The 24989-nt window shown below is 36.6% G+C and overlaps 1 protein-coding gene across 5 annotated transcripts in view; it reads left to right on the plus strand.

Annotated features, from left to right (window-relative positions):
- Tusc3 (tumor suppressor candidate 3) overlaps window positions 1–24989 on the plus strand; it is a 269847-nt gene that overhangs the window by 135119 nt on the left and 109739 nt on the right. For all 5 annotated transcript variants that reach the window (XM_004657096.2, XM_045141663.1, XM_004657097.2 and 2 more), the window contains exons 3-5: window positions 4438–4555; window positions 8974–9114; window positions 17016–17156. In XM_004657096.2, the coding sequence (XP_004657153.1) occupies window positions 4438–4555; window positions 8974–9114; window positions 17016–17156 (400 nt within the window). The remainder of the gene's footprint in view (window positions 1–4437; window positions 4556–8973; window positions 9115–17015; window positions 17157–24989) is intronic.

Here is a 24989-nt window from a genome sequence, read left to right on the forward strand (position 1 = left end):
TGTTTTTTGTCTATTGTTCCTCTACCTTCTCTTGAGATGGAGTCTCTTGGTGAAACTAGAATTGCAATTTCAGTCAGATTTGCTGACCAGAAAGCCTCATTGATGACTCCCCTGTCTTCACCTCAGCCCTGAGGTTATGGACATGTAAGACCATGCCTGGCTTTTTAGTTGGGTGCTGGGAACTGAACTCAGTGTTCATGCTTGAGGAGCAAATGCTGAACTATCTCCATAGCTTCTTGGAGTACAGACTTGAAAGGAAAAATGAATTTATCACTTTTGACTTCTCTCTCTTGTCATTTTCTTTTTGGAATTTTCTTCAGAAAGCTTAAAATTTTGTGATTGTTTTTACTTGTATAGACCTTTCTTTCTCCCTAGAGTTTAACTTGCTGGAGATCTGGAACTATATTAGTTACTTTCTCATTGTAGTGCCAAATATCTTTCAAGAAGCAGCTTGAAGAGTTTATTTCAGCTTGCATTTCAAGGTTACATGTACCATGGAGGAGAAGGCATGGTAGTAGGAGCTTGAGGCAGTTGGTCACATTCAATCGACAGTAAGGAAGGACACAGCAATGAATGTTTTTCACCCCTTTTTGTACAGTTTGACTCTGGTCTGTGCATTGATGCTGCACACAGTTAAGATGGGTCATTGTCATTTAACCTATCAAGATAGTCCCTCACAGGCATGCCCAGAGGCTCCTTTCCTAGGTGATTCTACTGTCAAGTTGATAATATAAAACATCACAGGGATTTTGCATTTACTATTCACTTCCATATTACCAAAAAGGATTTTTGTATTGAGTTAATGAGTGCATTGTTGTATACTCTAGTAGGTCTGGGCCAGATGTGAGGGAAAAAAAAATCAATATTATCTCAGGTCTTTGACCATTTCACAGATAAATAGAGATGGTGAAAAATCTAAAATAGGATATTCTCTTTCTTTATGTTTAGAATGATGAATTTTCATCTCATAGAAAGAATGTCATCACCACAAGTGGCAGCTTTCACTGATTTTCTGTTTTGTCAGGTTTGATTTTAAAAGTTAAAGTAAAGAATGCTTCAGTGATAGAACTTTGTTTACATTCTGTTTTCTTAATTATAATGTCATGTTTTTCCTGATTATTCTTAATGCAATGATGGAGCTTTAAGTAAGCCAATGTATTATCAACACCATTCACTATATAAAGTTACTTTACACTTTTTCATTGCAAATCAATGTTGCATACTTAAGAATAATACTCTATCTGTTAAAAATAAAACAAGTACTCAGGGCTTGTGTTGGCTTTCATTTTTCCTTGGAAGATGAGAGGCAAGCAGGGTAAGAGGGGGAGGGAGGGACCTGTTTTCTATGCTGTTCCTCGAGGATATGAATGTTTTCCTTAGTATAGAAGCCCTACTTCTCACCATTCTCTACTATCCTTGGATTTCAGCATGCATGTCACCACATCTAAGAAGCCTTTCATGATCCTACTGCCTGAGAAGATCCCGTGTTATTGTCTGTAATTTTTTTTTCTGTTTCTATTTCTTCTTCTTCATTATTTTTATTATTAACAACATATTTTGTGTTGATACATTATATGTTGGTACCCCACTTCCCTGACCCCATTCTGCTGTGGTCTCTCCTCAGTGGGCTTGCAGGTATTCCCTATGGGGTAATGGGTTATGCATTGTGGGAGAGGCTATCAGTTACTTATTTTGTGGGGAGGGAGGCAATATTTCTGGGCATGATGTCTCAACCTGTGGCTCTTAAAATCTCTTTCACAAAAATTCTCTGAGCCATGATGGATAAGTTTTAAATCTACTTCAGTGATGAGCTCTTAGGAACCTGTGGATGTTCGCTTAGCTAAGTGTTGAGTATTTTCAGGGTCTGTCTCCTTTTCCCTGGCACTGATTATCAGGTTTACCATGGAAGCAGAACTCTTGCTCATCTCCCCATTCCTGTGTGGATTCAGCTGTCGCTTGGCTGAAGCGTGAGGGGGTGGTTTATTTCCTCAGATGTCAGTATTACACTGTCGTGTACATCCTGTTATGGTGTTTATTACTTAGTTGCTTGGACCTCTGGTTGCTCAGGCCTTTGTTGGCTACTTTCCGCCAGTAGCTCAGGTAGAGCTTTCCAGCAGTAGCTGACTATCAGGGGACTGGCTATCTTCCAGATTTCAGCCTGGTCTTTCCATGCTCTTTGTCAGCAGCATATTTTGTCTTCAGCAAAGTAGGGTTTTACCTTTTGCTTCAGGTGGTTAATCATGTGCTTTGACAGAAACCTGTCTTGCTTTGAGGACCTCCTCTCTCTGATCAACAGCCCATAGTGGGTAGCAATCAGTTTCTGGTACTGGGAGTTACAGGCCAGAGACAAAAATAAATAACTAAATAAGTAAATAAACAAACTTTTTTTTAGTTTAGGCTTCATCCCACCCTCTCCAAGGTCCTTTTCAGGTATTCCCTCCTTACTCCTTTTGAGGGTTGTATCTTTTAGTCTGTCTCCAAGGATAAAGGTTTCTATGGTATCAGATCATTTGGGATTTAGTTTTGTGTTCATTTACCCCACTCTTCCCTTCCCTGTTCCCCCCACTAACCTTTCCATTTCTATTGTCTGGGCCTTGATTGCCTATCAGGTTATATCAGCAACTCGAGCTGGTCCAGGTTAGGAACTGGCAGCACTCTGCAGTTGTCTTTTTGTGATTCTGTGACTTATCTGAGTATGATGTGTTCCAAGTCTGTCCATTTTTCTCCAGATTTAATTGTGCCCTTTTTTGCATACTGCTCAGTAGAATTTCATTATGTAAATATACCAAAACTTCATTATACATTCATCCAATGATGGCTACCAGGATTGATTCCAGTTCTTAGCTATAATGAATTGAGCTTCTATAAACATGATTGAGCAGATATCTCTGTAGTAAAGTATAAAGCATTTAGAATAAATGCCCAGTAAGGGAATAACTGGGTTTGTGGGTAGCTCTCTGTGCGTACTTTTCAGGAATCTCCATATTGATTTCTGTAGTAAGGTGGATTTGCAAAGTTGTTTTAATTTGCATTTCCCTAATGGTTTAGAGATGTTGAACATTTTCTTAAGTGTGTGTTAGCCATTTATATTTCTTCCTGTAAGAACTCCCTATTCAGTTCTCTGCCCCATTTTTGGAGTGGTTTTTTGCTTTTTTATTGTTTAATTTTTTGAGTTCTTTATAGAGTCTAGATATTAGGCTTCTGTCATTGGTATAGCTGACGAAGATTTTTCTCCCATTTAGTGGGTAATTTATTGTCTCTTCTTATGATATGGTTGTAAATGCAAAAGCTTTCTAGCTTCATGAGATCCCACTGGTTGAGTGATTCTTTAATTTCCTGGCTTACTGGAGTTTTATGGAGGAGGTTTTTCCCCACTCCTATATCATGGAGAGTTTCCTTCCAGTAAGAGATGAGTTTCTAGTCTTATATTGAGGTCTTTAATCCATTTGAGCTTGATTTTTGTATATGGTGAGATGAGTGGGGTGAGTTTCATTTTGCTACATATGGTTATCCCATTTGTCCAGCACCATTTGTTGAAGATTCTTTTTTCCAATCTACTTTATTGGCACTTTTGTCAAAGATCAAGTAGTTGTGGTTAATTGACCTAAGGTCCTGGTTTTCTATTCTCTTTCCGTTGTTCTATGTTTCTTTTTTTATGCCAGTTTTATTTTGGCCTACAGACTTGAGGGGAAGTTCCATCATGGCAGGGGAAAATGATGGTATGAACAGAGGGTAGACATCACCTCCTGGGCAACATCAGGCAGATAATAGCAACAGGAGAGTGTGCCACACACTGGCAAGGGAAAATTTGCTAAGATACTCATAAGTCCACCCCCAACAATACACTTCTTCCAGGAGGCATTGATTTCCAAATTTTCATCAGCTGGGGAACTAGTATGCAGAAAACCTAAGTTTATGGGGGACACCTGAATCATACCACTATTACCATCCATGTGTTTCCAGTGCATTAATTATAGATGGTGCTTTATGATGGTCTACCGAGGCACAAGCATTACCATGCACTCTACTTTCTATCACCTCTGCTTCTTCACTTTGACCTGCCAAGTTCTCTTCAATATACTGTTGTCATATTTATAGTATTTACATTCTTGTGTAACCATATTTGAATCTATACCCTGTTCAAAGATTGATTGTAAAACTAGAAGAAATTTAGCCACATGTAAATGAGTCAACAGAACTATATATATATTATAGTAAGACTGCTTATGAACAGTAAGACTGTAGTTTTATGTAGTTTTTACACGTTTTAGATTATTATATGTTTTTTTTGTATCTATGTACCTTACATTCCATGTATGTATTGAGATTGCAGTTAATAAAAAGTTGATAAGTTCTTGCCCATATGTACTCATTCTACCAGTGGCTTTGTTCATTGTATACTGAAACATTTCTGTTTTATCTCATTATCATTTTTAGGCAAGCTAATGAAGAATATCAAATACTGGCTAATTCATGGCGCTATTCATCTGCTTTTTGTAACAAACTATTTTTTGGTATGGTGGACTATGATGAGGGAACAGATGTTTTCCAACAGGTAAAAAAAAAAAAAGATATGTATATATATATATATTTGCAATATACTCCTGAGATGTATGTTGTCAATGTGTTTTGTTTGCTGGGTAAAATACAGTCAGTATATATGTTAATCAATATAATAAAAAGTTATTCTGTGATGTGATTAATTAATTATTATCTGTAGTTGTAATTTTGGCATTGGTGAGTTAATAGAAACATTTTAACTGCTATAGTGTAAAAGAAATGTGTTTCCTAGCATACAGTGACAGTTCACATGTAATGTTCTGATGTTATTATTGTTTAGAAAACATTTTATACAATTGTATGACATTTTATGTAAAATTCACTCGAACTTATTTCTTTATTTCTCTACTCTGGCAGATAATGAGAATTTCATACGTAGAATAAATAGTATCGATTTATTTAAAGAATTTTCTCTTTTGGACTAAATTGTGTTTTTCCTACATAATTTAATGTTGAAGCCATAAATCACACTGTGCCTTTCTGTAAGTATAGACTTACTGAAAAGTAAAACAATCATAAGGATGGGGCCTTAACACAGCGGGACTGATATCCTCATAAGAGGAAGATCTGAGCTAGGTGTGATGGCACACACCTTTAATCCCAGCCTTAAAGACCATGAAATGGAAATACTACCAGTGCATACTGGACTCTACTTTGCTCTGCTTGCAGGTAGACATAAGCTTTCACCCTGCAGAAGCTTTGCACCCATGGCTATCCTGAATAGGCCTGGGAGCCACATTAACACAGTGGTTGCGTTGGTTTAGTTTCATTATTCTCTTTGGTTATACACATATCTGGCATATTGAGTGTGTTACTAGTTCACTTGTACAAATAGATGTAGTTTTTCTTTTCAAATTAAAAAATTTTTAACACGAATATCTTCTTTATTCTATCTTTACTTTTTAAAAAATAAAATTTGACTAGAAATCCTCATGTTTCACTTTGCTTCTAGCTACAGTAAGAAATAAAAGTTAAAAAAAAAAAAAACCAGCAAGCATTTGACCCTTGGTCTTCTTGCTGATGCACTAGGTATGGCATGCCTAAAGTCTGCAGTGAACTGCAGAGAATCCTTCTTATCCTCTGTGGTAGAGAAGCAGCTGAGTGTTAGCTGCATAGGAGAAGTGTAGGCCACACAACCAGACTGATGGATGAAGAAAAGGCCAAAATATTTATATAAATATTATAACTAATTTAAACTTCTCAATCTTTAAATTGTTTATATTTTTTAAAAGACAACTTTATGGGGGAAATTTTAAGTTTTTGCTTAGTACAGGTTGTAGGTTTCCATCTTATAACCATGTAATGTAGATGACCATTGAATTATTTTATACACATCAGATGTTTAAAAAAAATTCTCCATAGTATGTCAAAGTCAAGATTGCTTTTAATGAAAACTTTCCTCAGGTTAATTTTGATTCAGCAGAATTCCTAACATAGATCCGCTCTTTCTTTCCCCAAACCTAGCCCCTGGTTTAGCATTAGGAGGTTTCTATTTTAAAATGCAGAAATGTATAACAGTTGTACCAGTTAATCATTTCTCTAATATTTTTTTACTGAAAAAAGTACAGAAGAATATATTTTGCTACAATTGAACCACTAAAAGATTTTTGGTTTTCATAATTTCTTTACTATTGAGGCATTTATTGAAATATTTTTCAGCATTATCAGCAATAGTATAATATCTGAAGATAATATTAATAGCCCAAGAACTTAAATATCTAGATTTTTAGGAGACTTGCTGCCAAATAAATTATATGTGATTAACATAGGATTGGACAGGCCTAATTTCTGAGGCTAGGCCAGTGGGTATTAGGAATTTTGGAGTAGAAAACAGATCCATATTATCACCTACTTGTGTAGCCTTAGGGGTTTGAATATTTCAATTAAGGGAAACTTTATGTTGCATGTTTTTTAACTCCAAAATTGCAGATTACTAGGCTTGAGTATGGTTTTTGTTTGACTTAGTTCAGAGAGAATGAGCTTTCTTTGTCTTCCTTGTAACCTTACATATTTGCTAATGCTAATACTCTCTTGTGTATCCATGAGATAAGCAAAACAGAACAAGACCTGAGTAGTAGAAGCACAGGGAAGATAGGAACTGGTCATTGTGTGCTCTGTTGAGCTGAGCCAGCATTACTAAACTCCCAGGACATGCACACCCACTGCCAGGGAATAGAGTGGTAGCACCATGATAGGCAGAGACGCTTATGTAAACATGTGTGCATAAACACATATGTAGGAGATGTGTGCAGTGTGTGTATGTGTGTAATGTTTTATGTGATAGCATGTTAAAATGTCAGGTTTTTACTACATTATTGAAACTTGTTATCATGGCTTAGTTTTATAATGAACTTGTAGAAATCTATAGAAGTATTTATGAAAAAAATATTGTATAATTTTTACCCATGGGACTAGAATTCCAAGAGCATTATGAAATGGTAGCAGTGAACAATCTGTGAGAAGAATCACAGCTCACATTCCAGCTTTACTTCTTTATAGTTGTGTGACCTTTGAAAATTTTATGATTTATGATTTGTCTGTTGAAGAAGAAAAGTAACAGTGTCTTTCTTATAGGACTGTTGGGAAGATTACAATGACATATATATCTATATATGCATATAGATATATATGTCATTGTAATCTTTTATATACATATATATCATTGTAATTTTTCCAGCATATATATACATATATATATATATGTATATATATGCTTATCTGTATGCTTGATGTATACATGTTTTTACAAATAATTGTTATTTTAGTAATGTAACAGCAATAATATTAACATACAGCTGCCATCCTCCCCTAACTACTTTACTTTTGCACAAGTTGGTTAAATCTATGTTTTGTGGAATGAATGAAAAGTTAGGCTAAAGAAATAGAGAGTAAGAAAGAAAACAAGTGAAATAGCATGCTGAAGTATGCCTTTAGAAAACATAATCACTTAAGATTTCTTAGAATGTGCCAGAGTAACAAAATAACTCAGACTGGATATTTCAAAATAAACAGACATTCATTGGCTCACAGTTCTGGAGGAAGGGAGGTCTAACAACAAGATGTCAGCACCTAACATAGGCCTTCCTGGTGCACAATTATAGAGGCAAGAAGGAGTGAACCCACCCTTTCATAATGGTTTCTCCTTTCACATCCCCCATGAAGGTACACCCTTCTGGTCTAGTTATCTCATAAAGGTCCCATTTTCACAATGGCAATTAAATTTCAACATGAGGTTTTAAGAGGATGTAAACAGTCAAACCATATTGCACACAGACCAACTGTCTGAAAAGTACTAATAATGTACTGACTGGAAGGTAAATACTGAAAACACATGTTAAATACTGATATAGATACATTTCTTTTGCATATTCAGCTCTTTCGTGCCAGTTTGTTTGAAGTTCTAAAGTGATTTGTAGTTGTCTTATGACTTAAAGCTGTAGCTGGAAGTCATTTATATACCAGGAGCTGCTTGACTTTAAACTTAGTTGTCCTCAGCAGCTAAGCTTTTTAGTACTATATCCTTACTTTGAGGTCAACTTTTATCCCTTATTTATTACTTGATATGATTTTGATCATTGTTCTCATTGAGTAAGTTATATTTCAAGTCACAGGCTAAACATTATGTGCTTTTTATCTTAACATTATTTTTTTGTAATACCTGGATAATGGGAACATTATTTATATGGCTGTAGTTATCCCCTGAATCAAATTAATCTATTATGTGTTAGTAGATAGCATATTGTTAACAAACATCATGCATAGTAAGGTACTGTTCTATTTAGTCTTCTTTCTTAATGGTGATTACTTACAGACTATTGTCCGTGTTATCGCAATTTTGTTAAGCAGAACCAGCTACATCAGGGATTTTACCTGTAGTCTCTAGTAAGTGGCTCAGAACAACAGCAACAAAAAGTTGAAGTCTACTGCTTGGTGACTGTTATTACTGAAAGAGAAACTCTTTAAGTCTTTAGTATTAACTTTAATCTATGTCTAATGTGTTTGAAATAAATTAATTCCATAATGCATTTTTAAATTCCATTAACTACATAAGAATTAAAAAATCCACATACTAGCATCTCACATTATTTGTATTTTGCACTTGCAGTCCCTTTCATCATGTTAATTATAAAAGAATAGAATGACAGGCTGTGAAAAATTGGTTAAAATATCAAGCTGAGGATAAATACGCTAAATGTGACACTCCAGAGAATTTAAACAAATTTACCAGTTCCATTTCATTTACTAGTGCCGCAAGATGTGTGAAAACAGAAATCAAGCTTCAGAAAGCCATTTGGATTTTCCTAATCCATGCTTTCTTTTGAAAATTCATACAAAGTAGTGTAAAAAGTTAGATAAACTATAAAGAATATTAGCATGATGTTATAATTGGCATTTTTCTCACATGTTTTACAGCTGAACATGAACTCTGCTCCTACATTTATGCATTTTCCTTCAAAAGGCAGACCCAAGAGAGCTGATACTTTTGACCTTCAACGAATTGGATTTGCAGCTGAACAGCTAGCAAAGTGGATTGCTGACAGAACAGATGTTCATGTAAGCTTTTATTCTCCACAGTTATCTACCAGTTGATTAGGCTGGACATGCCATTGTAATAAGGCCTTGAGATTTTTTTTTTTTTTTAATTTACCTGTATACATGTCTCCTTGCTTTGGAGAAATTTTGTTTTGGTTTTACTGTTCTGAGGATTGAATTCAGGCATACATTCTGAGTGCCAAAAATCTAGATATGTGGCTATAACTGGTAAGGCAAACTTTGATTATTCAGGTGAATCTGAATAGTTGTAGCACAGTAGGTTATGTGAGTTAGGTACAAAGTAACTTGAGTGAATGAAAAATACAATTGAAAAATTGTTCAGTGTTATTAGTAATCAACAAAATTGTACTTTAAAAATAAAATTTAAGAATATTACTTATTTTTTGTGCAAGTATAAAAAGAATTCAGAGCCACAGGAAAATTCCTCCTAACATGTAGTATTCTTGGGAATATGGAAGGTTATAGCTGTTCTAATAACATGAGTCTTATTCTATCTTACGAGATTTAACAGAGTAGTTCCACTTCTAGGAATTGAACATAAGGTTGTAATAGAGGATGTTTCAAAATCTTAGCCAAGAAAAATAAATTAACAACATTCATTTTAATGGAAAAAAAATATCTAAAAATAAGAGAAGCTCAGACTCTAACAACTGAAAAAGTTGAAAATATGATACAGAATTTTAAAATGTGTATTTAGTTTTTGATTACCTTCGTATATGTATAGAACACATTTTGGTCCTGCTTTCCCATTACCCTCTTATCCCCCATTCCCACCCTCTAAAACCAATTTAATTCCATCCTACTTTCATGTGCTGGTCTTTGTTTCTTTCTTTTTGATGCACTGAGTTCAGTTAGAGTCATTTTTATGTTTTGGGTTGTGGAGGCACTAGTGGATTGTCCATTCTCTAGAAGAGTTTTGTTTTAAACCATTAATGTGAATATGGGTTGAGAGAGAACATCTTTTTAGGAAGCAAATGAACAAAAATATTAATAACCCATTTATAACTTGTATGGTAGCTTGATTCAGGTGTTCCCCCAAAACATGTGTTCTGAATTGTAGTTCCCCAGCTGGTGGCAATTTGGGAATTGGAGCCTTCTGGAGGTGATGTCTTGTTGGGAATGGGCTTATAGGCATTATAGATAGCTTCCTCTTGTCAGTGTCCAGTGTCTGGAACACTATCCTGCTGCTATTGTTCATCTGATGTTGGCCAGGAGGTGATGTCGACCCTCTGCTCATGCCATTTTTTCTCCCTCATCTAACTTCCTCTTGAGTCATTTAGCCAAAATAAAATCCTTTCCTCCCACAATCTGCTCTTGGTCAGGTGCTCTGCCCGTAATGTGAAACTGACTGCTGCAGCTTGGTTTTCAAATATCTCCTGTATTCTTTACCTTAAGTTATTCTTTTTGGTTTTTCAGGGTAGGATTTTACTGTAGTCCAGGCTCACGTAGAATTCACTATGTAGTCTCAGGGTGGCCTCGAATGCACTGTGATCCTCCTACCTCTGCCTCTAGAGTGCTGGGGTTAAAGGCTTATGCCACCACATTTGGCCCTTAAGCTATTCTAACCTTTTAATTTTTAAATATTTTATTTCTATTTATTTATTTATTTGACAGAAAAGGGGAGAGAGAAAGGCACATCAGGGCCTCTAGCCACTGCAACGAACTCCAGATGCATGTGCCACCCTGTGCATCTGGCTGACATGAGTCCTGGGAAATTGAACCTGGGTTCCTTGGCTCCAGAGGCAAAATGCCTCAGTCGCTAAGCCATCTCTTCAGCCCTAATGCTTAAAAATGCATATGCTAAAAATAACTTAGAGATTTAATTTTTACCAAAACATATAAACATAAGGCAGTTGTTTCATGTGGTTTTCAAGACTAACCTATATATCACCTATATTGTTGGTTTTAGTTTTTATTTTTAATTTTTGTGAGTAAACTTGTTTCTGAATTGTAATTTTTTGTAACATCTTGGCAAATAGTTTACTGAGAAGTATGCAATTTAGTTGGTGCAAAACATTTTGGGTAATATGAAAGTACTATTTTCTTAAATGTTTTAGCTGAAAATATAGCTTTTTAGAATACTTGCCTCTCGTGCACAAGGACCAGAGTTTGATTTTCCACCACTGAAACAAAGCGAAACAACAAAATAAGAGAATAATAATACTAAGTTTTAATTGGAAATAATTTTGATCTGTTTGCTTATTACCCTTATGTATTTAGTTGACCTGGTGGTTGTTGTGATTTGAACATAAAATATCCCCCATAGAATCATGTGTTTGGTCCCCTGCTCTTGGCACCATTTGAGGAAGGTTGTGGAACCTTTCGAAGTGGAACCTGGCTAGAGGAAGTGATTCACTTGGCATAGGCATGGAGATTTTGTGTTCTGACCACACTTCCTGTTTCTCTCTGCTTCCTGATCACTTGTGCAATATGACCAATTCTGCTGTTATTCTTGTGTTATCTGTGGTGGTTTGAATGACATGGTCACCATAGCCTCATATGCATTGAATACTTGGTTCCCAACTGGTGGCAGTTGGGGAGATGGAGCTTTGCTGAAGGAGGTGTGTTCTTGGGGTGGGGACAGACCTTGGGGTATGTTAGTCTGGCTTCAAGGTTAGTAATAAGATTAACTTCCACCTACATATGTGACAGTTCACTGCTCATGCCATTCTTTCCCAGCCTTGTTGAAGCTTCCCCTCAAGACATAAATTGAAAAAGACACCCTCTCCTCCTGTCATTTGCTTTTGGTCATACATTGTCCCAGCAGGGAGAACATAACTACAATACCTTCTGTGCCATAGAACTTCCCCTCACTACTTTAAGCTGAATTAAAACCTTTCTTTCCTTAAATTGCTTCTGGTCAGGTATTTCCTCATAGCAATGAGAATGTAACTAATGCATTTAGTTAATTTTAAAATAAAAATTGGCATTATTTGTTAAACTTTGATGGTCATTTTAATGCCCTATCAGTGTTTCTCACTATATAATCACTCATCTATTTACAGTATATTTTGTGAATTTGATTGATTTATTTCTTTTATTTGAAGATAGAGTTACTCTTTGTATTCCTGTGTGGCCCTGAACTCATTTATCTCAGGCTGGCCTTAAATTTGCAGTGGTATCTCCTGCCTCTTCCTTCAGTGCTGAGATTACCAGTCAAACCTACCACCTCAGTTTAGTTTCTGTCTGCTTCTATAATTAATAAATTACATGCATGAAGATATGGAGACCATGTAAACATCCTGCTCTTCACAGGGATTTTATCTTCAATATAGCACTTGCTGATGTTCATTGCTTATTTCAATTTTCAGTGCAATAATTGCACAATGATGATTAGAATTCTAGTTGTTTGTCCACATTTTTAGATTGCACTCACCAATCTGCTGAAAGCATGTTTATTACTGACACACAATTAATGAATTTTGCTTTGTAATACTATTTTTTAAACCACTCAGTATTATGATGTTTCAGTATTATAAGCCAACTTTCTACCCAAGAAGGGACTTATGGCATTAGCCAGTTTGGGGGGCATTGTGATACACAGAAAAGCATTGTGATATTGCAATGGGTAATTGTAATGTCATAATAGCATATTGTGATATCAGAATTGGGCATTGTCATGGCATAGAACTCACAAAGGGAATAGCCAGCAGCAAACAGATGAATAGTATCTAACTACAAAAGGAATAATGTACTGATGTAGGCTTACTCATAGGTAAACATCAAAAACTATTGAAAAATAGCCAGTTATTTTTTAAAAAGCACATATTATAAATATCTGGATAGACAGGAGGTGAATTAGTAGTTACTGATGGCTGGGGTTTGTGGGATAAATGAGAGATTTATGGTGATTAAATACAGTGGTTGTGGAGATAATAGTAACAACTATAGCTATAACAGAAGCCATTTATTTGGGGTGGCCAAGTCTATGGCATATTACATTTTATGGATTGTATTATATTGCACATTGTATTTTAATATATTCATTAAATATAGCTGTATTAGCAAGGGTTATCTAGAGCAACATAATTGTTAGAAAAATTGGTATTACAAAGAGAATTTAGGGCTGGAGAGATGGCTCAGGGGTTAAAAGCACTTGTTTACGAAGCCTGATGACCTAGGTTCAGTTCCCTAGTATCCATGTAAAAAGCCTGATGCAGAAAGTGGTACATATATCTAGTATATATTTGTAGTGCCAGTAGGTCCTGGAATGACTATTATCTATCTGTCTATCTGTCTGTCTGTCTGTCTGTCTGCCTGTCTCCCTATCATCATTTATCTCTCTCTTTCTCTCTCCCTGCTTTGCCAATAAATAAAAAAAATAAAAAATAATTTATTTTTATTGTGAAAAGAGAAAATTTATTGGTTAGAGTGATTGATTGGCAGTTATGATTTACCAGCAAAGCCTCGCGACCCAGGTTTAGTTCTCCAGTACCCATGTAAAACCAGATTCATAGAGTGGTGCATGCAGCTGGACTTTGTTTGCAGCTGGAGGCCCTGACATACCTATTTTTGTTTTTCTCTCCCTGTAAAAATAAATAAATAAAAATAAAAATAAATTCATGGAATTAATTGGATTAGCTTACAACATTGAAATAATTGTTGTCTGTAGGCTCAAGTATCAAGGAACCCAGTAGCTGCTCAGTCCACATGGCTGGAGCATGTCCCAATCCAGTACTGAAGGCTTGGAGGCTTTCTGGAGAAACTTTGTTCTTCAGTGCATGTTTGAAGGATGAGGATGAAGCTTGGTTCCAATGCAAATGAAGGATGGCCAAACAGAATAGATGCATGTGCAAGTGAAGCACTCAGCAGCAAGCAGCACAGGGAGCCAGGTGGGAAAAAGGGGCCCTGTCCTCTCAAAGTATTGATGTAGATATAGATATAGATATAAATATATGTAGGTATATATCTCACCACCAGGAGTGTCACCCACTATATAGAGGACACACTCTGGAGGAAGGACTTCCTTCTTCAGTTAAACCTCTCTAGAAACAACATCATGCCCAACATAATATAACTATCCCATGTATAATAGGAAATGCATCTTTTCCCTCAAACTCATGGCAAGGTCCCTTGAGGAATTCTTAGTCTTGAATATCCAATATGTTTAGAAATTCTACAACACTTAACTACTGGTATAATCTTGGGCAATATTAATTACATAATAGTGAAATAGATGAAAGAAAATAAATGCATCTTAATATTTGAGTACATGTGCACAAATATTCTTAATATCAAGGTAAGACAGGAATACTCATAGCAATTATAATCCTCCTTTTTGTAACTGGTCACGTGGTCTTAGCTAGTATTTGTAACTGCATTCTTCTACTACCCATTCTGTATTTCTTCTACCTTCAGCAAGCACCACAGCAAGTCTTGATTCTTCACTTGGAGATGTGACCCAACCTCCATTCCTGAAGCATGTGGGCCATTTAGCCCACTGCCTTGATTGGGTTGTTGTAGCTTCCCATCAAACATCTTGAAGAAGATATGGTAACACTAAGAGGTGCCCTAACAGATCTCCTGAACCCCAGACATACTCTTCATTATATCCATTAAGTAACCCATAGTTACTTCTGCATTTAGGTCTTTCAACTCTCACAAGAATGGTCCATTAAATACTTCTTACTTCACTGTAAGTGTCTCTTAGGCCAAGGTTTCAAATTCTTCCATATTACACCTAAAATGTAACTACAAAAGGCTAAAAGCCATTCAATCAGGTTTCTACTGGTAACTACTCCACTCTTGACCTTCTCCTTGCTGGGACAAAACACCCTAATAAAGGCAGCTGATGGGAGGAAAGGTTCTTATTTTGCTTATGCTCTCAAGGGCAAATTTCATGATGGCTGGGGACAGCATGTATGAGCAAGACTGGGCATCATCTTTGCCATTGCAGGTGGAAAACAGCAGTCCAAGAGTGAGCAGAACTTTAGCAATGGGGAACTGACTATAATCCCTCTAAGCCTACCCCTAACAACACAGCTCCATCAATAAGGCTCCACCTCCCAAATCGCTACCAGCTGGGAACCAATATTTAGAACACATGAGGTTATGGAGGGCATCTGTATCACACCACCAAAGTAGCCTTAAAAAAAAAAAATCCCAATTTGATATAAAGAAATGTACCCATATCTAATCCTCTACATGCTAAATAGTCTGGTGTTTGAAGAGTGAGTCAGAGCAGCTATGGGTGGAATCATCACACTGTATAGGACTCAGTGTGTTTATCCAAAATGAAGAGTCTGCATGGCCTTGGTATTTAATAGCAGATATATTTTTAATTTTTTATTAATTAGTTTTGTATTCAGCAAATACAGTCAGTTTGGTACCATTATTGGGCTCATCCGTGACCTACCCCTCCCTTTGGCCCCTCCTTTTTGAGGTATATGGGTCATGCATTGTGGAGTTATCCCACAGTTATGGGTAGGATAAATGTCTCTGCATATCACGACCCAACATGTGGCTCTGACATTCTTTTGGCCCCCTCTTCTGCAAAATTTCCCTGAGCCATGTTGGGTTCATTTTTGGTCTGCTTCAGTGATGAGGTGTTGGGGGCCTCTGGGTCTTTGGATATCTGATTTGGTAGGAGTTGATTTTTCTCTGTGTTGATCTCCTCCCCCTTGTGCTGGTATCCGGGTCACCAGGAAAACAGCACCCTTGCTTGTTTTGCCAATTTTTCTTAGTTTCAGCTGGGGCCCTTTTGAGGTATGATGGGGTGGCTCTCTCCTTAGGATCTATATCTATCTGAAAAAGAAGCAGATTCTCCAACAGAGAGTAAGTTAGCACCAGGACAAATGAGATAACCCTTACTTTTTTTTTATGGAGAATTTAATAGGTGCAGGCTCTCTTGTAGCCCATGATTGCTGGTAGCTTGATAATGGACAGTGGGCTTATGTTTGGATATGGTTCTGACTTGTTTCTCAGCTCCAGCTATGGGTCCCATGCCACTGAGGGGATCAGTTAGCCAAATGAAGAGCAGTTGGTTCCCCACCATGGCTGTGTGCCACTATTGCACTTGTGTGGGCATCACAACAGGTTATTTGCTGCTAAGTAGGTTAGACCGTGAGTTGCTTGGATAGATATTGGTCATTTTTCCCCAGTCGCCCATGTAGCACCTTCTGGCACTAGACGCTGTGACTGTCTGGGGACTGACTCTCTTCCAGCTTCCAGACATGCCATTCCATTTTACATTTCGACCACTTAAGGTGTCTTCAGCACTAGGGTCTTACAAGTAACCTTTGGTGGGTCGGTCATCAAGTACTCAGACAGAAATCTGTCTTGCTTTTAGGAAACCTTGTAGGTCTCTCTGATGAAAAGCTCATTGTGGATGATAGCCACATGCTGGTACTGGGAGTTACAGGTCAGTGCCCACCAAGAAAAGGAGGAAAAAGATAACTAATATACAAGAGTTAGAGATTAGAGGGGAGAATAGGGAGGGAGGGAAGCTGTAGAAGATTAAGGTTATTCTTCATCATACCCTCTCCAGTGTCTTGTGGTTCAAGTGTTCCCTCTAAGGGCCTGGTGAAGGTTCAGCCATTTGGTCTGCCTTTTAGGAAGCAGAATTTTATGATACCATTGCTGTTTGGGTCTAGATTTGTTTCTCCCACCCCTCTGCCATCCTCCCCTCCCTCCCCACCCAATCTGTTGTCTAGTCCATGAGATGCTTGCTGGGTATATAAGGCATCTTGGGTAGATTCAGGTTAGGTGCTGTAGATGAGTGAGAATAGCAGATATTTCTAATTCACCTTTGTAAAGTGGTGTCCATGATAGATGGGAAAAAGGAGTTGACAGTTCTGAGTTTCTTTTGCTAAAAACAGTTAGCACTAGAATATGGGAAGAAGAAAAAAAAACAAACAAGATAAGGCATTTCTCATCCTTTAAATCTCTTTTACATTTTGCAGATTCGGGTTTTCAGGCCTCCCAACTACTCTGGTACCATTGCTTTGGCACTGCTAGTATCACTTGTTGGAGGTCTTCTATATTTAAGAAGGAACAACTTGGAATTCATCTACAATAAGACTGGCTGGGCCATGGTGTCTCTGGTATGTTATTACATTATACTGTTGTCTCATTCTTTGCATTGTAATGCTTCATAACAACACAGCAAGCCAGGTTATTATTGCAGTAAAAGAACATAAATGAGAAGAGTTACACTGTTTTATAACAGGAATGAGATAGTGTGAGTTCACTGTCAACTTAAACTATGTATTTATGCTTCCTTCAGTTTTTCACCATTAAAAGGTAATATCTCTCAGTACTTAGCAGATGGCACATGCTCTGTAAATGCATAGTTAGCATGTTTAGAAATATTGTGAAAATTAATAAAATTAGAGTATTTGAGGGTCTGAAAAGACTTGGAAATGTACTTATTCAGTGTTTTTTTTTTTTCCCCCAGCAATCATTTCTTGTGTCTCTAATATGTGCTTAATACCTATTAGATTCTAGAGGATATACAAATGAGATTTAGACCCTGATGGCAATAAATGAAATTTAAGAATACAGTCTGACCAGCTGATATATATAGTGTTAGGTTGTGTATACTATGATAACAGTTAACAGGGGAAGCAACAGGAATACAGAGAAAAGATAGATTTGATCAGCCAGGCGTAGTGGCACACACCTTTAATCTCAACACTTGGGAGGCAGAGATAGGAGAATCGCTGAGAATTCAAGGCCACCCTGAGACTACATAGTTAATTCCATGTCAGCCTGGACCAGAGTAAGACTCGATCTAGACAAACCAAAAAAAAAAAAAAAAAGATAGATATGATATATTGAAGAGAACTGAGACAGCCTTGCTATAGTGCATTAGCAGCTAAATGTTGGTGAGAAAATGAAATGAAATTCTGAAATTTTGAATGACAATAAAGAAAGTAAGGAGAGAAGGAAGAAGGAATGCCAAGAACATTGGTTTTATTCCAGTGGAGGGGAAAGGCCTTAAAATATTCCAGTACAAATAGCATGATTGAACTTAGGTTTAGAGTGACCACTGAGATAACAGTGGTCATTTGAGTGAAAGGGCTAAGTTTGGAAAATAGAAGACTAATTCAGATGATATTAGAATAATCCAGAAAGCATGATCTTATTTCAAACTTGCTACAAGTTCATTTTTTGTCTATGATTAAGATCATACTTAATTTGTTATAAAAATTGCCTAATAAAGTGAAATATTTGCCTGAAAAGCCAAAGGACCTCTGTTCAGTTCCCCAGGACCCACATAAGCCAGATGCACAAGGTATCACATGTGTCTGGAGTTCATTCACAGTGGCTGGAGGCCTGGTGCACCCATTCTGGCTTTCTCTCTCTCTGTTTGTGTCTGCCTCTTTCCCTGTCTTGCACTCTCAAATAAATAATTTTTTAAAAAATGAAGTATAAACTTGGGTAAACAATATTCAGAAAATTACATGTCTACAGCCAGGTGTGGTGGTGCACATATTTAATTCCAGCACTCATGAGGCAGATGTTGGAGGCTCTCCATGAGTTTGAGGCTACCCTGAGACTACATAGTGAATTCCAATTCAGCCTGGGCTAGAATGAGACCCTACCTCAAAAAAAAAAAAAACCAAAACAAAACAAAAGACATATCTACTACTCCATATTTAATTTAATTAAAATATTAGTGTTAGAATAGATACTATAAAGTTGCACAAATACAAATAGACTTAAACTCTTACTAGAAATTAAAAACAATTCCCAGTAAATAGGTGATTATTAATTTTTAGTTGTTATTTGTCAGTTATTTTGAAACATGTATGACAGCAAGACCATAATTTATAACAATGCTTTAAGAAATTTATGTTTACTTATCTATTTATATTAGTGTATATATGTGACAAAATACCATATAAAGCGCAAATTAGTCTATACATGGACAGTATTACTATGCTTTAAGTGGTTTAATATTAAATTTAATTTTGATTAGGATGTGTTTAAAGCAGGAACAGCTGATAAACAAAATGATATAGATAGAAAAAAGATGGATAACTAGTGATTTGTACAATTATTCAATAAGAAGATACAAAAGGGACAGAGGAATGAAATATGAAATACAGTACAAATAAAATGATAGACCTAAGTTCAATCATGTCAATATATTTATGTTTACTGTATGTAAATTAACTTACCACTCCAGTGAATAAGTAGAGATTGTCAAAAGAATAAAATGCAATAGCAAGCCTGGGTGCCAACAGAGGAAGAAAGCAAAAGTACTGGAAACAAATAAACATATATATACCTCTCCCCTCAAAAGATGTAAATAAAAAGAGAGAGATTTGTTCAAGAGCAAAAGATTTAATAACATCATATTTCCTTCAGATCATAAACCTTGTAGGCTTGCTGGAATAAAATGGAAAAGCTGTATCTAAAGTTAATACAGGAAAACAAAGAATCTGGAAGAGTAATATAGCTTGTATAAAGACAAAAAAATTGAGGACGTGGTCTGATTTTATGACTTACTAGAGTAATTGAAATAGTATGCAATCAGTCTATGAATTCACACTTGGATCATTCACAAAAATCACAGAGTGCAGAAATAACTTACACATGTTTGCTGTCAACTCAGTTTGACAGCAATGCTAAGCAATTAAGAGAAGGCAGAATAGTCTTACAATGCTGGAAAATATACAGATGCAGATGCAGATGATAATTTAACAAAGTTACCTCACATTTGTTTATTTGTGAGGGAGGGAGGGAAGGAGACAGAGAGAAAGAGAAAAAGAGGGAATGAGTGAACCAGGACCTCTAGCCACTGCAAATAAACTTCAGACGCCATGTTCCACTGCATCTGGCTTTACGTGACTACTGGGAAATGGAACCTGGGCCACTAGGCTTTTTAGGAAAGCGCTCTTTAACTTTGAGCCAGCCCTCCAACCCTAAAAAATATTTATATTTATTTATTTGAGAAATAAAGACAGAGATAAAAGAAAGTGAAAGTGTGTATGGGCATACCAAGGCCTCATGCTGCTGCAAATGCACTAAAGATGCATGTGCCACTCTTTGCATCTGACTTAATGGGGGTTCTGGTGAATTGTTCCAGGGCCATAAGACTTTACAAGCAAGTGCCTTTAACTGCTACACCATCTCTCCAGCCTTACTGGCTTGAATTCAGTGCAGTTTATAAGTGAACAGTCTTAGAGTGAGAAACCCATTGGGAAGGAAATGTATAAAGCCAAATAAAGTAAGGAGAATTCTTCACGTTTTGTCTTCTTTGAAAGCTCTTCTCTTTCATCTTTATTTTTTTGGAACTCTTAGGAATCCTGCCCTTGCCAGAGCAGTGAGGCATTGTAGTGACAATTACTGGCCTTGTATCTGATAAGGTCTTTTTAAAGTTGGATATCCAAGTCAAGGAGGAACAAAGGCTGTTTCTGGCTAGAATACCTGGGATGGAAGCTCTGGGTGGTACACAAGAAGGACCAGTTTATATCACAGCCTTGCTTCTATAGGGCAGGATGTAGCACCTGCCTAATGGTAGTTGTAGCTCAGTTGCCTCTCCTCTTCCAGGTAATTCTGTGGGACCATAACATGTTGTATTGAGGCCTAGCTGCCATCCTTATGCTTGTGGCAGGACCCCATAGGCTACTCATGGAACCACTACCACAGCAGGAAGCCTCACTTGAGTATCCTCCAGATAGGTGGAGACATAGCTATCCTAACCCCAATCATGGATGCCACTGCCGGGGCATTTTGAAGGAGAGGTCTGTTGCAACTCATTCTACAGACCATCACTCACTACGTTTGATAATATTACCTGTTTGATCTGGAAAAGGAACTAATCTCTTTGCTAAGTGCTCTTAAAGCCTTTTGAGACAACCAGTCTGAGCTCTACATTTTCTCTCATTGAAGTTTGTAGGCATTTATCAACACTAGGGCCACAGTTGTTCAGAGCAACCAGTTATTGGGTGCATAACAGTCATTGGGGCAGCTGTTAGGTACTTCAGCTCTCCTTGATGAGCCCTTTGTTGGAGAATTATAAGAATGGATCATGCTGCTTTCCCAAATTTTTTGAGTTCCTTTGATCGCTTTCTCATGTAACCTAAATGAAGCATGAACGAGCATCCGGAGCTACAGGGAAATAAGGACCTGTTGCCCCTTACAGAACCTAGTTTTCTGTGAGGATTCTGATAATACTCCCCATAGCTTTTGACATTTCTGGTGAGGAGCAATTTGGCATTCATCCCCCATGATCAATTTTTGAAGTACCCTATGAACCCCCTCAGAATACTGCAGAGTTTCAAAAGCACTACTCCTTGAAAGGCCTGCAGGTATTTTCTTCTTTCAGAACAACATCTTACACAGTTGCTGACTTGATCACATGCCAGCTTATTTAGTCAGTTGTCAGATCATCTGACAGGTAGCAGAATGAAAATAGCAACCTTGATTCTATTAACCAATCAATATATGCAAGAGATCAGAAGAAAGCAGATCTCCTTCCCTGATGTTCATTTCCCTATAGCAAGGATCATGTGATACTCATCCTAGGCATGGAGATTTTCTTATGCCGGAGGAACTCCCAAAAGTCACCTACAATTAGTGTACCCGGTGGCATGGTTAGGCAAGTAGTAGGTCTTTTTAATTGTCCATTATCAGTTTTAAAAGATAAACACACAGTGTTGTGCCTTAACCAGAAGAAAACCCATAGGTCCTATGACAAAGGAAATTTAGCCTTTAAAGGTAGTTAATAGATACATAAGTGATTCTAATGTAATGATTAAACGAAGACAAAGAATTCACTTCTTTGGCTATAAAGATGTACATGTGTATAAATACAGGCTGAAAGTAAGAGGATGTAAAAAGTTACTCTACTCAAATGGTAACAAAAAGAAGGTGGGGTGGCTATACTTACAGGAGACAAGACAAATAAATTCAAATCAAAACAAAGGTAATAATTATGTAAAAATAACAGAGGAGGCAGTTCATTAAGGTTTCTGTAATATATTTGTACCCAATATTGGTAGACTGAATTATATAAAAGAAATTTAATAACTGAAGGGAGAAATAGATAGCAGTACATAGGAGACTTTAACACAATTTCAAGAGCGGAGAAATCATTGAGACAGAAGACCACCAAGCAAACAGCTCATGTGAGCAACACTGAACAAGTGGTCTCTACAGACATAAACATGTTCTGTCAGCACAGTAGCATAAAACAAACCATTCTCAAGTACACAGAAGGTGGAGCTCAGAGCAAGTCTTAACAAACTTGTACCTTATCTGACCATGTTGGTGTGAAAATCAAAATCATTAATAGGAAAATTAGAAAATGGACACTAAATAGTACACTTCTGAACAATTAATGGATCAAAGAAATCAAAAGCAAGATCAAAGAATAAAATATGTAATAAAAAATAAAATACAACATCCCAAACCTAGATAGTGTAGCAAGAATATTTCAAGAAATAATGTTGTAGCTAACAAGCACTTCAGATAAAAAAGAAGTATCAAATAAAAAACATAACTTACTTTAAAGACAAGGAAGAAAAACAAACTAAGAATGGAAACAAAGATTATATGAAGATATGAAATGGTCATTTTTAAAGATAAAGTGGATAATATTTTAGTTTTCCTAACCATAAAAAAATGAAGGAAAAAACTCTCAAAGTAGGCTTGAAAGAGGAGGCATTAGTTTTTGCATAGCAGTATAAAGGATCATAGACAGCTACTAATAAACAACCATAACCCATCAATTAGTAGCCTAGAGGAATTGGATAAAATCCTACAGACAGCCTACCAAAAATGTCAGGAAGAAGCACAAAACCTGAACACACCAATACTAGAAAGAAGGCTTATACCAGTAATGAAAAAGTCACAAGAAGAAAAGAATTAAGAGTAAATGATTTCTTTGATGAATTGTGCACACATTTCAAGAAAATTAACACCAATCATGTTGAAACTGTTTCAAAAGTCAAGGCAAATCAGACACATTTCAAATCATCTTACTAAGTAAGACCAAAAACTATCCTGATGCCAAAGTCAGACCAAGTACACCTTAAGAACTGGCAGGTATTTGAATACACATTATTCCAAAGAAGGCATAAGAATGCCACTGTGCATATAAATTAGTGCCCAACATTTCTAATCAGCAAACATCTCTCAACTGTTACCTTGGCTATTATCAAAAAGACAAAACAGGTGCTGGTGAGGCTGTAGAGAAAAAGGAACTCCTGTATGTTTTTGTGGGAATATGATTTGTATAGCCATTGAATGAATAGTATCTGGGTTCTCAAAATAGTAAGCATAAAACCACTATATGATCCAGGAATCCTCCTGTGCAGATATCCAACTGGAATGAAATCAGTATGTCAAAAATGTTAGCAGTCCCATGTTCACTGCAGCATAATATATATTAACTAAGATGTTATATCAAGCATGTGTTCACAGATGACTAGGCAAAGAAAATATGGAATGTTCACATTCAGTGGAGTATCTGTCCGTACAAGGGAAAAGAATCCTACCATTTGCAAAAACAGGAATGAACTTGTAAAGTATTGTGCTTAGTGAAATAATTGCAGGACAAAAAGAAGAATACTGTATGATCTCACTTATGTGTAGAGTATTGAAAAATAGAACTCATAGATGCGAAAAGTACAATGATAGAATTCTGTGATGAATCTACCAGGGCCCAAGTATTAGTTTATCTAAGGAATTGTCAATATTGTTTATCTCTCCACATGCCAGCTCTGTTTCATTGTTTGCCTTGCTTTCATTGCTATCCATTCATTTCTGCCCTGATCTTTGCTTCTTTCCCACATATGACTTTGAGTTTGTTTTGTTCTTATTCTTCTAAGATTTTGTGATGTGTCATTGTGTTACTTATTTGCTCTTTCTTCTTTTGTAAATTTAGATTTTTGGCTATACATTTTCCTCTTAGAACTACTCTTATTGTATTCTAATCTTTCTGCTACATAAAATCTGCTTCATTTTCATTCAGTTCTTAGAAGTTTTAAAGTATTCTCCTGTTTATTACTAAGTGGAGTGTTATTCAATATCCATGAATTTGTATGTTGTACAAATAGATGTCCTGTTTGTAATCTAGTCTGCTAATCATCTTTTAGTTGGAGAACTGATTTTATAAATTATCTGGTACTGAGAGAAAAGGGTGAATTTTCTGATCCTGTCTCCATCTAGAACTGTAATTCCAGAGCTCTGCTTTTGCCTGCACTCTGCACTGTAAACAGATGTTTTCCCTGCTGGGCTCAGTTCTTCTCTTGAGTTTTTTTTTAAAGTTTTCTCTGTTGCTTTGCTATGGACATTAGCATTTAGCCATATTTAGCTATTCTCCAAGTATCTCCAATTTATTCCTTGGAGATTGTAGCAGTTGGTGTGGTTGCCATCTTCCTTCTTAATGCAGCTAGTTCAAAAGGCAAGAGATATAAATAAAAGCAAAACCATGTTTGAAAACTAAGTTACAAATATTTTGTATTTGAACGTACTATAACTGAAATATAAGAATAAAAACCTATATAACATATACAAGTAAATAACACAGTGCATGTAAGGCATATCCAAAAAATGGTGCAGTTAATGTGTAGTGGCTTCACAGGTAGTTCTCTTAAATGTTGTTAGCTTGCTTTTCAAATGTCTACTCACCCCAAGTAGGGCAGTATCAGACACAAGAATAAACCTGATGAGCCAGGGAGTTTATCTAGCTTCTTTGTAAGAGCATGGATGAAGAGTTACTTACAGAAGTGTGCTTGACTCCAAAACAACTGAATCACCAACGTCATCATGGAGGCTACACTGGGGTTCCACCTTCAATTTACTCTCACCTCTATACAAGTACCTCTCAAAGTCAAAGGAAGCTAGGAAACAGCAGGGAAAGAAGGGTAGAATCCCAGATGAGAATCCTATCTCCTGTTTCTAGCCACATTCACATGATC

Source organism: Jaculus jaculus, chromosome 1, assembly GCF_020740685.1.
Source record: "Jaculus jaculus isolate mJacJac1 chromosome 1, mJacJac1.mat.Y.cur, whole genome shotgun sequence".
NCBI classification, from domain to species: Eukaryota; Metazoa; Chordata; class Mammalia; order Rodentia; family Dipodidae; genus Jaculus; species Jaculus jaculus.